Consider the following 13,245-nt stretch of genomic DNA (forward strand, 5'->3'; position numbering starts at 1 on the left):
CCTTTAATTTTTTTTTTTTTACAAAAATAAAACAAAGCAATTTTGCAGGCTTTTTCTAAATTTGGAGTTATTTCAAGATTAAAAATTAAAACGAGCATGGTGGTGCACACCTTTAATTCCAGCATTTGGGAGGCAGAGGCAGGAGGATCTCTGTGCATTGGAGACCAGCCTGGTCTATATAGAGAGTTCCAGGACAGCCAAAACTACATAGAGAGACCCTGTCTCAACCACCCCTCCCAAAAAAATTACAAAAAAAATGATTAAAAGTTAAGCCAATTAGTATAGGTAATAGGAAACAGAAAATGAAAAATTTGAAGTGACAATAGTTTGAAGTGAGACACCAGACCCAAACCTCTGGAGTTTTTGCACAATCTTGAAGCTGGTGCCTTATGTAAGGTCAGTGTCTCTCAGCTCTCTTTTGTAGAGTCCTAAACCTTTCTTTAAAGAATTATCTCAGTTTTCAGTGAATACTAGTCTATGGCCCTTATGAAGCTCGAAACTACATTTCCCAAAGGCCTTTCTTTTCCCTCGCAGGAAACAGGATCACAATTTCTATAGGTCAACCGCCAAATCTCGCGAGCTCTCCCCAAATACCGTTCGGAATCCCTACTGAAAGCCATTTTGTTTTTCAGGGCTCTTTGCAAGGGTAGCTGGGGCGAATTTGCACTCAGGCAGTGCTGCGGTCACCGCATTTCCATCTTCTTCTCCGCGATGTTGCCCTTTGTCAAAAACGCAGTAAGCCGTCTCCAAGGTGAGCAGATAACGTGGGCGAGTCCTTTACAGCTGCCGCGGATCGGTCTGTCCTCGTGCTTTCGTGCCCTTTTCCTCTTCCAGTATCCTGCACTTTTAATTCTAGGTGCACGGTCCTCAGCGTGGTCTCAAGTCACTGGGAAGATAGCAGTGACAGCGGTAGCCGGGACAGTGGCTTTATCATCCCGTCGTTGTGTTCCTAGCCTAGTTCTGCATTCCCATTCTTCAGGGACCTATGATTTCCAGGAAGAACGCTTGGCGGACACCTGGTTCTCCTTAAGTGATGTTCTAATTTTTAGCTTTGGGATTGTATTTATTTGTTAACCCAAATAGAGGAACTGATCTTGTACTGTAACGGTTGTAGGACACTAAATCTACCTCACCTGGATTCATAGCAAGGGGAAATCATAAGTGGTAGCCTGGCAGCTTTAGCCATCTGTAGGTTATAAACGGACTAGTAACTATTGTGAAAACGATCGTGGTCATTTTTTTCCTGTTTGAAAGTAAGGCAAGTACGTGGAAAATTGAGACTGGCATTTTATATGGAGAATGCATTGGATTGGAGAGAAAAAAATCATTTTCATAATTGCTTTTCTTTGAAGGTGACCTTCAGTAATGTGAATAGAGGTGACTTTACACAACTACCTTTAGCTTGCTTCTCTAACAATGTTTTTATTTTTATTTTACAGCAATATTAGGAGTATCACAAATTATGTTCTAAACACTGAAATACTTTAGGAATAATTGAAAAAAAATAGAAACCCATCTGATGTGATGCCACAATTGTATTTATTATTTCTTTCACTTTGGGCAAATCATTTAACTTTATGAGCTTGTTTTCTTGTTTTTGAAAAACAGAGATTAGTAAATAATACATATTTCATAAGATCTTTAACCAGTCTCTGGTCAGTAAACACTGTCCCCCCCCACTTTTTTTTTTTTTTATAGAGCAGAGACTTAAGGAAATCCACTTGGTAAATAAGTGTTGAAACAACAGTTTGGTAATCTCAATTTATTTGATCTTTAAGTGATTTAGGGATTTTTATACTGCAGGAAAAGAGTATCTTAAAAGTTTGTGTGTTTTGTTTCTCAGTGTTGAATTCCTATACTCACCTTTAAGTGTTCTAGGGGCAGAATGCATTATGAAATATTTATGAATTTGCTTATTCTGGATGTGGCTGTTATCTGATGGTCTCATGTAGACTAGGTTGACCTCCAACTTAATATGTAGCCAAGGATGATCCTCAACTTGTAATCCTCTTGCCTCCACTTCCCAAGTGCTGGGCTTACAAGTACTTAGTACCTTTATAGACTTAATTGTGTGTGTGTTTCTGCAGCATTAGGGATCAAGTCTAGGGAATGCTCGGCAAGCACTACACCAACTGAACTCCATTTCTCTGGGTGTGGCTGGTTAAAGGTGAAAATGAAAGCTAAGTAAAACAGCTAAAGAACTATATGATGGTTAAGTAGTTATCATGATTATACCATGTAGAGACCATTATTTTTATCTTATTTTTGGGAGGTGATGGGGTTTGAACCCAAAGCTCTGCCACTGAGCCCTCACCCCAGCCTGAAACTATTATGTTTTTAAGTGTGAGTGAGTGGACAGCATTTTTATTTTATTTTTGAAATGGTCTCACTCTAGTCCAGGCTGGCATTAAAATTGAGTGCAGTTTTTCTTCCTTAGCTTTCCAAGGGCTGAGAGTACAGGTGTGAACCAACACGTCTCAGATCAACATTGCTCTCTTTCCACTGTATCTGTAAGCACCTTTAAAGACCCTTAAAACAATAAGGACGTAATACCTAGGTTGGAGAGGAAAGACAAAAACAAAATTAATAGCTTTTCTTGGTATTTACCACTTCTTCCTAGTTTTATTCATTATTAATCTGCATATATACCTTGTTCTTCATCAAAACTTGATTGGCTTCCTGGTACAGTAGATCTGTCTATCTCTGTCAATTTTAATTCTACTTTTCTACATCTATATAAACAATGCTCCCTGCCTTTCAAAGTACTTAGTTAATTCTACTTTCTTGTACTACAGTGATTTTGTCTTTAGATATAATGTTCACTTCTAGGCTAGAAATTACCCAATGATAAAATCTCTATCTTACACATTTTTATATATTCCATTTAAAAAATTATTTTATGTGTATTAGTGTTTTGCCTGCATGTATGTCTGTGTGACGGTGTCAGATCCCCTGGAACTGGAGTTACAGACAGGTGTGAGCTGCCATGTGGGTGTCGGGAATTGAACCCAGGTCCTCTAGAAGAGCAGCCTACTCTTACCCACCGAGCCATCTCTCTAGCCCCCTATACTCTTATTTTTTTGAGACAGGGTCTCATGCATTCTAGGCTGACTCCTGATCTCACCTCCATCTTCCAGTGCTGGGATTACAAATATGCTTGCCTGTGTGTGTGTGTGTGTGTGTGTGTGTGTGTGTGTGTATACACACACACACATATATATATATACATACTTACATACACACACACACACACACACACACACACACACTCTTATTATATAATCGAGCCTTATTCATTTCTAATTGTTTTAAAATTTAGCTTGCCATAGTTTGGAGATATTTTGTTGTAATTTTAAGGTGATAAACATTTGATATCTATTAATGTGATAATTTTGAGTTTATTTTCCCTTGTATTTATTTTATTGAGCAATGTTGAGTAAATTTTAGTGAAAATTGAAGTTAGAGATATTCAAATTAATGAGTTGTATCCAATAAACCATTACTGATATACATTTCCAATTTTTCTTTTCCTCCAACCATTTTTTGAGACAGGGTATCACTGTATAGCTCTAGCTGGCTTGGAACTTACTATATAGATCAGGCTGGCTATACTTGAACTCACAGAGAGCTGCCTGCCTCTGCCTTGGAGAGCTTAAATTAAAAGGTGTGTGCTATCATTCCTGTTCTCCAACTTTTTATTCTGAAAACTTTTGGGAATCCAGAAAATTGAGACTAGCATGAAGAACATTCACCATTATGTGTTAACACTTTGTTGTATTTATTTAATCCTGCTTCTGTCTGCATGTCAGTTTACCATGTGTATATTTTTGAGATAGAGCATTTCTCTAGCTCAGTCTAGCCTGGAATTCACTGTGTTACTCAATTTGGCTTTGAACTCATGGCAATTCTCCTGTCAGTGTCCCAAGTGCTGAGATTACAGATGTGAGCCCCAGGGCCTGGCATTTCATTTTCAGAGCATTTGAGAAGGTGCTCACTTGTTCTTTTCTTTCTTTTTTTTTTTTTGAGACAGTTTCCCTATCTAGCCCTGGCTGTCCTGGAACTCTCTCTGTAGACCAGGCTGGCCTCACACTCACAGAGATCCACCTACCTCTGCCTCCCAAGTGCTGGGATCAAAGGTGTGCACCACCACCTCCAGGCCACTTGTTCCTATGTGTAATGTGGTTAACATTTAGTTGAATTGTATAGTATGTAGCGTTCACTACCTTTCCTGCTTTGTAGTTGTGTGCTCTCTGTTTTAATAATTGACACATATATTTCTGTGTTCTTTTTTAAGTTCGAAGCATTCAGCAAGTGGTGGCAAGGCAGAGCCACCAGAAACGGACACCTGATTTCCATGACAAATATGGAAATGCTATATTAGCAGGTGGATTCCTCTTCTGTGTTTCTACATGGACATATGTAAGTACTACTAGTTGATTATTTCTTCTTTTCAAACTCCTTGAAGCACTTTCTTTTGTGGCATGGCACTGGGGTTTAATCTCCAGGCCTTTCATATGCTAGGTAAGTGCTCTCCTTTTGAGCTGCAGGGCAGTTTCCTGGGAGCTCATTTAAAAATGCAGGAATCTCCCCAGCATGGAGGTGCATACCTGTAATTCTAGCACCTCTGAGGCAGAGTCTGGATGGTCACTAAAGTTCCTGAAAGTTCGAGACCAGTGTGGTCTACATAGTGTGAGAGCCAAAGTTACACTTTAATTACTATGCCAAAGAGATCCGATCCATGAAACAAAAAAATGTCCCTGATCAGCGAGCCTCTTGCCTAAGGACAGATAGTTCCTGGAATGGTTATTTCTTCTTTTGCAGTGCTAGAGATTGAACTCAGGGTCTTGTACATGGTAGGCAAGTGCTTTGTCATTGAGCTATACTTTGAGGTCAGTGGTTTTTCATTTAGATTTGTTTTATTCTTAGCTAGTCTATGTATTGGGAATGTTAAATTTCTAGTGAAGGAGGGATTTGAAAGACTGTCCACCCAGTGTGGGTTATGTCTTCATTTGCATTCAGCATTCACCCATCTTCTTTTTTTTTTAAGATTTGTTTTTATTATGTATACAGTGTTCTGTCTGCATGTATGCCTGCAGGCCAGAAGAGGGCATCAGATCTCATTACAGATGGTTGTGAGCCATCATGTGGTTGCTGGGAATTGAACTCAGGACCTCTGGAAGAGCAGCCAGTGCTCTTAACCTCTGAGCCATCGCTCCAGCCCCCATCTTCTATTCTTAATGTTTCCAGTAACAAATTGCTTGTTGAATCACAAGACAGCCCTTTTCTATATTGTGTAGCTATTAGAAGGATCTTATTTGTGGAGCCCAAGCATGGTGGTATATGCCTGTAACCCCAGCCCTTGAGAGGATTAGACAAGAGGATTGCAGTTGTGAGGTTAGACTGGTCAGATATTCTGACCCATCATATTTCCATATGACAGCCATCAGCTAGTCGAAGATTTCTGTCATAGGTTGTAAAGCACATACGTGACATTGACGGGGCCCTGGGTTCACTCCACAGCACTAAAAAACCAAACCAAATCCCAGAAACCATTAGCATAGTGTCTTTAATTTGTTAAGATTAAAACATGTATATTTTCTGGATTTTCATATTTTGAGTCACCTTTCTGGATATACTTCAGTGATCAGATTTCCTTCTAAAATTCTGTAATCTGAACTGGTGCACAAACCAGTGTGGTTGCAGTTCCCTGCAGTCCCAGCACTTGGGAGAATAAGCAGCTAGAGCTAGAGCAAGTGTGAGGCCAGCTTGGGCTACATAGTTGACTTTGTCTCCAAAACAAACAAACAAACAAACAAAAAACAATAACAAAAAAATCCCCACCCAAAACATAAGTATAATTTTCTTGATAGATGAAATGTAACTTGTTTTCCATATTTCAGGGCTCTGCATCTGTTGCTTAACAATCGTTTAAAAGTGGTTATTTTGGAATTTTGAGCAATGTATTTTGGGTGTAAGCAATACAAATTGCTGAGTGAAGTGGTACACATCTGGAATCCCAACACTAGACGTGCAGGGATTCAAGAGTTCGGGGTCATCTTCAGCTACGTAACAAGTCTGAGGCCACCCTGAACCACATGGAGCCCTAGCTCAGTAAAACAGAAGGGACAGTTCAATCCTTGCCTGAAATGAAAGATACTATTAATTTTGGTGCTGGGGATTGAACCCAGGGTCTTGTGTATCTAAGCATATTCATACACCTTTAATGATCTATACCTCAGCCTTGAAGTCAGATATTAAAATGAAATGAGTTTTCTTAGGTAGTTGTGCTTGACAGGCAAGATTTTGAAGGGGAAGAAAATGTAAAATATAATTTTGAATTAAGAACAATTTAAAATTCATTTCCTCATTTTTCTAGCCACATTCCAAGTATTTAACAGCCAGATATGGCCAGTGACTCCTGTATTGGACAGTGCAGATTTAGAACATTTACCTCGAGTCTGAACGTTGAGTTAAGCAAACTGCTTTGGAGAATTAGGACAGCAGTTGGTTTTGACCTCTATGAAAAGCACTGTATCCCTGGTAGCGTTCTGTTTGCTGTTAACCTAAGAAGCAGAATTCTTTGTAATTTTAAAGAAATAGTTTCCAAGTTGAGAATGGACTGTGGTTTAAATATGTATAACTGACAGTCTTTTAATTCTTACAGACAGCAACACAAATTGGCATAGAATGGAACCTGTCTCCTGTTGGCAGAGTCACCCCAAAAGAATGGAGAGATCAGTAGTCATGCCAGCTGCTACAATAATCAAGTGATTGTGTCGAAATCAACTTAGAAGTGATTCCAAGGCAAAGAATCATGTATTCACTAAAATATAGCATATTGAAGAAAAAATAAAGTACTTCTGAAACCTTCATTTTAGTTTGTTTTCTTCCTTTGTAAATGAAGCGAAGGGTGATGACTTTTCATTTATTTAAGCATTGTATTTGAGTCAAAAAGCTGTGCTGTCTCTTAAAAATGGCTTTTTTCTTTGAAGTGGTATGAGGGCAATCTATGATCTGGAAGACGACTTTATAATAAGCTGAAATCACATCTATCGAATAAATAACCACAGAGCTCGGTCAAGAGTTTGGTTCAGATAGGTTATGCCTAGTACCTTCTACCTCATGGTTATATTTGGAGTTGGCATTAACTCCCTTCCTCTCCTGCTTAGAGAATTTAAACTGTCACCAAACCCAAGCGAATAATGATCCTGTAAATGTGAGCTAGGTTTGCTAAAGACTAGCTCCTCGGTCCCCATAACACATTTGCCTTAATTAGGTGGTGGGTTTTCAGCATAATCCTTAGGTAGGATCTGTCACATACTTCCTAGTTATTGTTGCCATAACAATAAGAGTATCTGTTAATCATGGGTTTAAAGTGATAACATTTTGATACTTGACTCATTGGCCTCTCCTGTTGGCTTTCTGTAATTCTAGAAATATACAACATTGAGGTTTGGGGATTGTCCTGAGTTTAGTATATGGCACTGAACTTGCTGTGTAAGATGTCAACTAAGTGAAACATTAATTGAATTAGGTGCTCCATTCTTTTGGTTAGAGCTATAGTCTACAGTTACATTTATAATGTTCTAGTAAGCAGAACATGGAGTTCTTGTCAAGTAGCATTATTTGTATTAGTTAGATTTAGAGAACCCAGATACAAAACTGAGTTATAGAAATTGCCTTTAAGCCGGGGGCGGTGGTGATGCACACCTTTAATCTCAGCACTCGGGAGGCAGAGGCAGAGGCAGAGGCAGGTGGATCTCTGTGAGTTTGAGGCCAGCATGGGCTACAGAGTGAGTTCCAGGGGAGGCAGAGGCAGGTGGATCTCTGTGAGTTTGAGGCCAGCCTGGGCTACAAAGTGAGTTCCAGGAAAGGCGCAAAGCTACAAAGAGAAACCCTGTCTTGAAAAAAAAAAGTTGCCTTTAGCAATCTCTAAGTTTATCTGCTAGGAGTTTCACATTCTGCTTACTGAAAGATTGTAAGATTTGTACTTGTAAGATTTGTAACTATATGAATACTTTTTGATAAAACTTCAGCTGGATGTGGTGCCATATTCACAGCATTCAGAGGTGGAAGCAGAGATCACTGCAAGTTCCAGGCTAGTCAGGCCGTACATGGTTGAGACCTTGCCCCCCAAAACCGAAAAACTTGAACATTTTTATGAAATCTGTAGAAATGTTCAAACTGGTATTAAGCCATTCAAATACAAATTAATCTGAAATGTGATTAAACAAATTTAAAAGAGTATTAGGGGGTTGGGGATTTAGCTCAGTGGTAGAGCGCTTGCCTAGGCAAGGCCCTGGGTTCGGTCCTCAGCTCCGGGGTGAGGGGATAGGGGAGGGGGGAAAGAAGATATTTTTAACATGTTAGATCCTAAACCTTTTAACCTCAGAACTAGCACTCATTTATAATGAGGCAATTAATGTTCACTATGGTTTCTTCTCTTTTGTTGAGTAAATGATAGTTGTCAGCTGCATGTAACATTTTACATTTATTTAATTTTTTGAGCTGAGGATCGAACCCAGGACCTTGCGCTACCACTGAGCAACCCCCATTTATTTAATTTTTGTGTTTGTGTTTGTGCCCACATTCACCACAGTGCACATGTGAGGGTCAGAGGACAACTTTTGGGAGTAGGTTCTCATTTAACTGGAGGTCCTGGGGAATAAACTCAGGTCATCAGATTTGGCAGCAAGTGCATCACCTACTGACCCATCTTGCCCTCCTTTGCTGGATGATTTTAACACTACCGTAACCACTAGTAGAAATGAAGCAGTAGTTGACTGATTCTTGTCCTCACAATATTCTAACCTGTATGCTTTCCTATTACACTCAGCCAGGTAGGTTCAACCCTTTCATGAAAATGTCGTCCTTTGTACCTCTAACACCTTCCTTGGAATTTTCTTATTACCTAGAGTTGGGAGGTCACTAAATTAACTTCTCTGTTATGTATTTCTTTTTTCTTTTCTTTTTTTTTTTGTTCTTGGAACCTGTCCTGGAACTCACTCTAACCCAGGCTGGCCTTGAACTCACAGAGATCTGCCTACCTTTGCCTTCCGAGTGCTGGGATTAAAGGCGTGTGCCACCATCACCCGGCTTGTTATGTATTTTTTTTAAAGATTTATTTTATTTATTATGTATACAATGTTCTGCCTGCATGTACACCTGCAGGCCAGAAGAGGGCATCAGATTATTGATGGTTGTGAGCCACCATGTGGTTGCTGGGAATTGAACTCAGGACCTCTGGAAGAATAGCCAGTGCTCTTAACCTCTGAGACATCTCTCCAGCCCTTGTTATGTATTTCTATGGCTGAAGAATTGAGACAATTTACCTCACAAGTATTGCTAATCCTTTAAAATTCTTTGAGGCACTATTAAGTTTAAGCTGAATATAAAGTCTTGTTTTTCACTTTACTCTGAAATGAAATTGTCATGTATTTTTCTGTTATTTAAATTCATTAAGCTTATCAAGTACAAAACACTGCTATTTTGAGAATACAGATGTTGCCTTTTTTAAAGTTAAGAGATTTGCTCTTTATGTGTGCCACTTCATGGAGGTGCCAGTGGAGGCCGGATTGCTTGTTGGATCCCCTAGAGCTGGAGTTACAGGCAGTTGTGGGAAGTATTCTTAACCATAGGGCCATCCCAGCGCCAGCTGTAGTTTCCTCACCCTGGCAACTTCATTAAGAATATATTAATGTCACATTTGAAGCAATTTGGAGGTACTTAATTACTGAACTCCCAGCAAACCTGAAACCTACTGAAGACATTGTCCTATGACAATATAGTAATATCGTTCAATATAGTAATCATGAAAAGAACATTAATATGCTGGAGCATTTGTGGGCAGTAGAGAGGATGGAGGCAAAGATGACATTTTAGAGTGAAGTGGTAGGTGACAGAATTACCTTGAGGGGTAGCTGACTCACTATCCTGCTTCTCTAAAGCTGGTTTCCTGATTCCTACCATTGAGTGGGTTTTATTTTTAATAGTTCAATGACAGTTGTGTTGGGAAAAATGTGTACCAAGTGGCTGAAGGTATAAACTATGAATTTTCTATTTTTGTGAATTTCTTTGAGTTTAACACCAATCATATTGCACTTACAACTCAATTTGTTGATATTATGGAGACCACTTAAAAGTCACCTTAGTTTCTTGAAAAAATTAATTTTAAAATTATGTGTATATGTGCTTGGGTATGTGCACATTTGGGTGTTGATGGCCTCCAAGTTCAGAAAAGGGTGTTGGGTCCCATGGAGCTGTAGTTACAGGCAGTTGTGAACTACTCTTGTGGATGTTGGGAACTAAATTTGGGTCCTCTACAAGAACAGTATGTGCTCTTAACCACTGAGCCATTACTCTAGCCCCTTTTTATTCAAAAATTCATTTTATTGTATGTATTTATATGTGGGTGTGCTGTATGTACTATATATAGCTCAGGTGTGAAGACCAGAGGACAACTTGGGGGAGTTCTCTCTCCACCAAGGACGGAGTTCAGGTCAGTAGGTTTGGTGGTAAGCATTTTTATCTGCAGGGGATTCAACTCAAGGAATTTCCAGCCACTGAGCTATACCTCCAACCCCATTGAATTTTTTTTTTTTTCCGAGACAAGGTTTCTCTGTAGCTTTTGGCGCCTGTCCCGGAACTCACTCTGTAGACCAGGCTGGCCTTGAACTCAGAGATTCACCTGCCTCTGCCTCCCAAGTGCTGGGATTAAAGGTGCGCACTACCACCGCCCGGCCTGTGTGATTTTTTTTTTAAAGAAAATCTCTGTGTGTACGTGCGCGCGCGCAAGCACGTACCACAGCATCTATGTGGGTTAGAGGACAGTTTATAGCAGCAGTCTGTCATCTGTCATTTGGGTAGATTTATTTTTTCTGTGTATATGGGTGTTTTGCCTGCTTGTACGTCTGTGCACCAGATGTAGACAGTGCCCTAGAAGGCCAGAAGAGGGCATCAGAGTTATTACTTGCTGTAACTGGAGTAACAAAGTAACAACTGGTTGTGAGCGGCCATTAGTTCTATGGAAGTCAGTGCTCTTAAGTACTGAGCTATCTCCAGCCTGGAGAAAACTTTTTTTTTTTTTTTTTTTTTTTTTTTTTTTGAGACAGGGTTTTACTCTATACCCAGTATGGCCAGGAACTCACTATGTAGCCCAGGCTGGATCCAACTCGCCATCCTCTTGCCTCATTCAAAAGCTGGGAAAGCAGCAGGAGCCATCACGGTAAACCACGATGTCAGTGGAAGTTCATGGTTATGATTTTTCCCGTCTGGAGTTAGTTTAGTAAGTAAACACAGTTTGTCAGGCTACGATATTTTTATGCTGGACAAGGACGAACTATAGAAGGTTTTTGGCAAGCTCTATTGTTCAAGTACGTTTTCCCCTTTTTGTTGAGTTTGCATTAGGGTTGGAAGCCAAGGGGGACTCTAAGCACCTAACCCATCTCGGCCGAGGCTGCGTGCGGGCAGCAGGGGGCGCACGGAGCTCAGGGAGCGCGCTCCCTTTCACGTGACCTGGGCCGTTTTCCCCAGGCGGCCCAGCTTCCGGGCTCTGGCATCACCCGGAAGTGGGGGCCGCGGAGGAGGGCGGGGCAAATGCTGCGGGCTGGGGAGGCTGGGGCTGGCAAAGCCGTCGAGGGAGGAGCTGCCGCCGCTGGCGCCTAGACTCTTCAGTGTGTGAGAGCGCGGAGGCTGCGTGCGGGCAGATCGCTACCTCCCTGCGGAGTGCCGGAGCTCGAACCCCAGCCCTGGAAACCCAGGTGAGTCCCACAGCGGCTCCCCATCGGCGACTTCATTGGAGGGGCCGTTTTGTCAGTTGGTTTGCTGTCGAGAGTGGTGAGAAGGTCACCACTCGAAGCTGGGGCAGTCTCTAAACTCCTTCACAACTCGCATTTTTAACCACACTGAGGCTTTACCCTCCCAACCAGGACAGAGAAGGGAGGTTGGGTCCTGATTTATGTCACTTTGTTGTGCTCTCCTGGAGAGAATATTCTGGTCATCTGTGGCCTGTGTTAGTTAATTGTGGACACTACGAGGTCTGCCCGCACTGGACTTCTTGTGAACTGGATCATTGCTCCAGTGATATCTTTTTCTACTTTAGAAACTGAGGTTCTGAAGACCACCATCACTGACTAAATGTTTTTCGAAAACAGGCATTTGGCTTCTTGTCACGTTCTGGGAGCATTAAGCTAAACGGAGACTCGTCACTCCTTCGTTTTGCTTTTTGTACTCCATTTCTAGTAAAGTTAGAGCCATTCCTATCCCACCCTGAGACGCCTTTCTGAGCCTCTTCCTCTGTCCATTTTTCCCTTTTCCTCTTCCTCCCCTTTCTCAGTGCTGGGGGGTTGAATTCAGTGCCTACCACATGCTGGGCTGCATCTTACTTTTGACAATTTTTGTTGTAGATGCCGAGGTTATTTTAAACTCAGACAACACTCATGCTTTTACAAGCCAATATTTTTTCTAGGATCTGAACTGTGTTTTAATTATAGTCTCATTATTTAGTAATAAGGCTTTGTATTGAGGCAGTGTGTGCAGAACATTGAATTAAGTGATACTGAGGTTGAGGGATGGGGCAATTCCAGATTGAGACAGTTCCTGGACTCAAAAGAGTTTGCACACAATTGACTCGAATTCAGCTAGAAAGAAAGACCTTGGGTTCTAGCAGCCCCACTAATTGGATAAACAACTTAGGTTGTTTATACCATCCCTCTTAATGAAAGGTTATTTTGAACAGAGATTTTAGTGTTTTAATTTCAAACTTTCCTGCATCTATGGTAGTCACATGAAAGTTTTGTTATCATACTTGAGTGTCCCACAATGAAGTAGGAAAGAAACACAATCATTTAGTGACTTAAAATCTCAGTAACATATATTACAACCAGGAAGTGTTATAAGGGTGTAAGGAAAGAAGCATGTGAGCTGGGTCTGGAAAAGTAGCTCTGTAGGAATGGAATAGTCCAGGCACAACAATACTGGTAAGATCACACTGTACACCAATGTGTCTATTTCTAACAATCACCCTTTCAAGATTTCAAGGGGAAAAAAAGACTAAGGACTGGGGAGGTATTTAGCTTGTAGAGTGTTGCCTTTTCATGGACAAGGCCATGAGTTCTATCCCTGGAACCTTGAAAAAAGTTAAAATAAACTTGTCGGTGGTGGCGCACGCCTTTAATTCCAGCACTATGGAGACAGAGGCAGGCAGAGTTCTGTGAGTTCGAGGCCAGCCTGGTCTATAGCGCGAGA

The 13,245-nt window shown here is 40.9% G+C and overlaps 2 protein-coding genes across 2 annotated transcripts in view; both read left to right on the top strand.

The window, feature by feature from the left end:
• The first annotated feature begins 594 nt into the window (after window positions 1–594).
• Window positions 595–6,872, top strand: LOC114704883 (cytochrome c oxidase subunit 7B, mitochondrial). The gene is made up of 3 exons (XM_028886390.2): window positions 595–751; window positions 4,295–4,419; window positions 6,665–6,872. The coding sequence occupies exons 1-3, from the start codon at window positions 712–714 to the stop codon at window positions 6,740–6,742; spliced, it is 243 nt and encodes an 80-aa protein (XP_028742223.1). The 5' UTR covers window positions 595–711; the 3' UTR covers window positions 6,743–6,872.
• A 4,717-nt stretch (window positions 6,873–11,589) lies between these two features.
• The window catches only part of Atp7a (ATPase copper transporting alpha), a 117,167-nt gene continuing 115,511 nt past the window's right edge, over window positions 11,590–13,245 (top strand). The window contains 1 exon segment of the mRNA XM_028886391.2: window positions 11,590–11,759. The gene's annotated coding sequence lies outside the window, so the exon portion shown is untranslated.

This window comes from Peromyscus leucopus, chromosome X (assembly GCF_004664715.2).
Source record: "Peromyscus leucopus breed LL Stock chromosome X, UCI_PerLeu_2.1, whole genome shotgun sequence".
Lineage (NCBI taxonomy): Eukaryota > Metazoa > Chordata > Mammalia > Rodentia > Cricetidae > Peromyscus > Peromyscus leucopus.

Bases quoted from the DNA above. Each gene is read 5' to 3' on its own strand.
- LOC114704883 (XM_028886390.2), top strand. From the start codon at position 712: ATGTTGCCCTTTGTCAAAAACGCAGTAAGCCGTCTCCAAG. The intron at 752-4,294 runs GTGAGCAGATAA...TTCTTTTTTAAG, and splicing joins CGCAGTAAGCCGTCTCCAAG to TTCGAAGCATTCAGCAAGTG. The intron at 4,420-6,664 runs GTAAGTACTACT...TAATTCTTACAG, and splicing joins GTGTTTCTACATGGACATAT to ACAGCAACACAAATTGGCAT.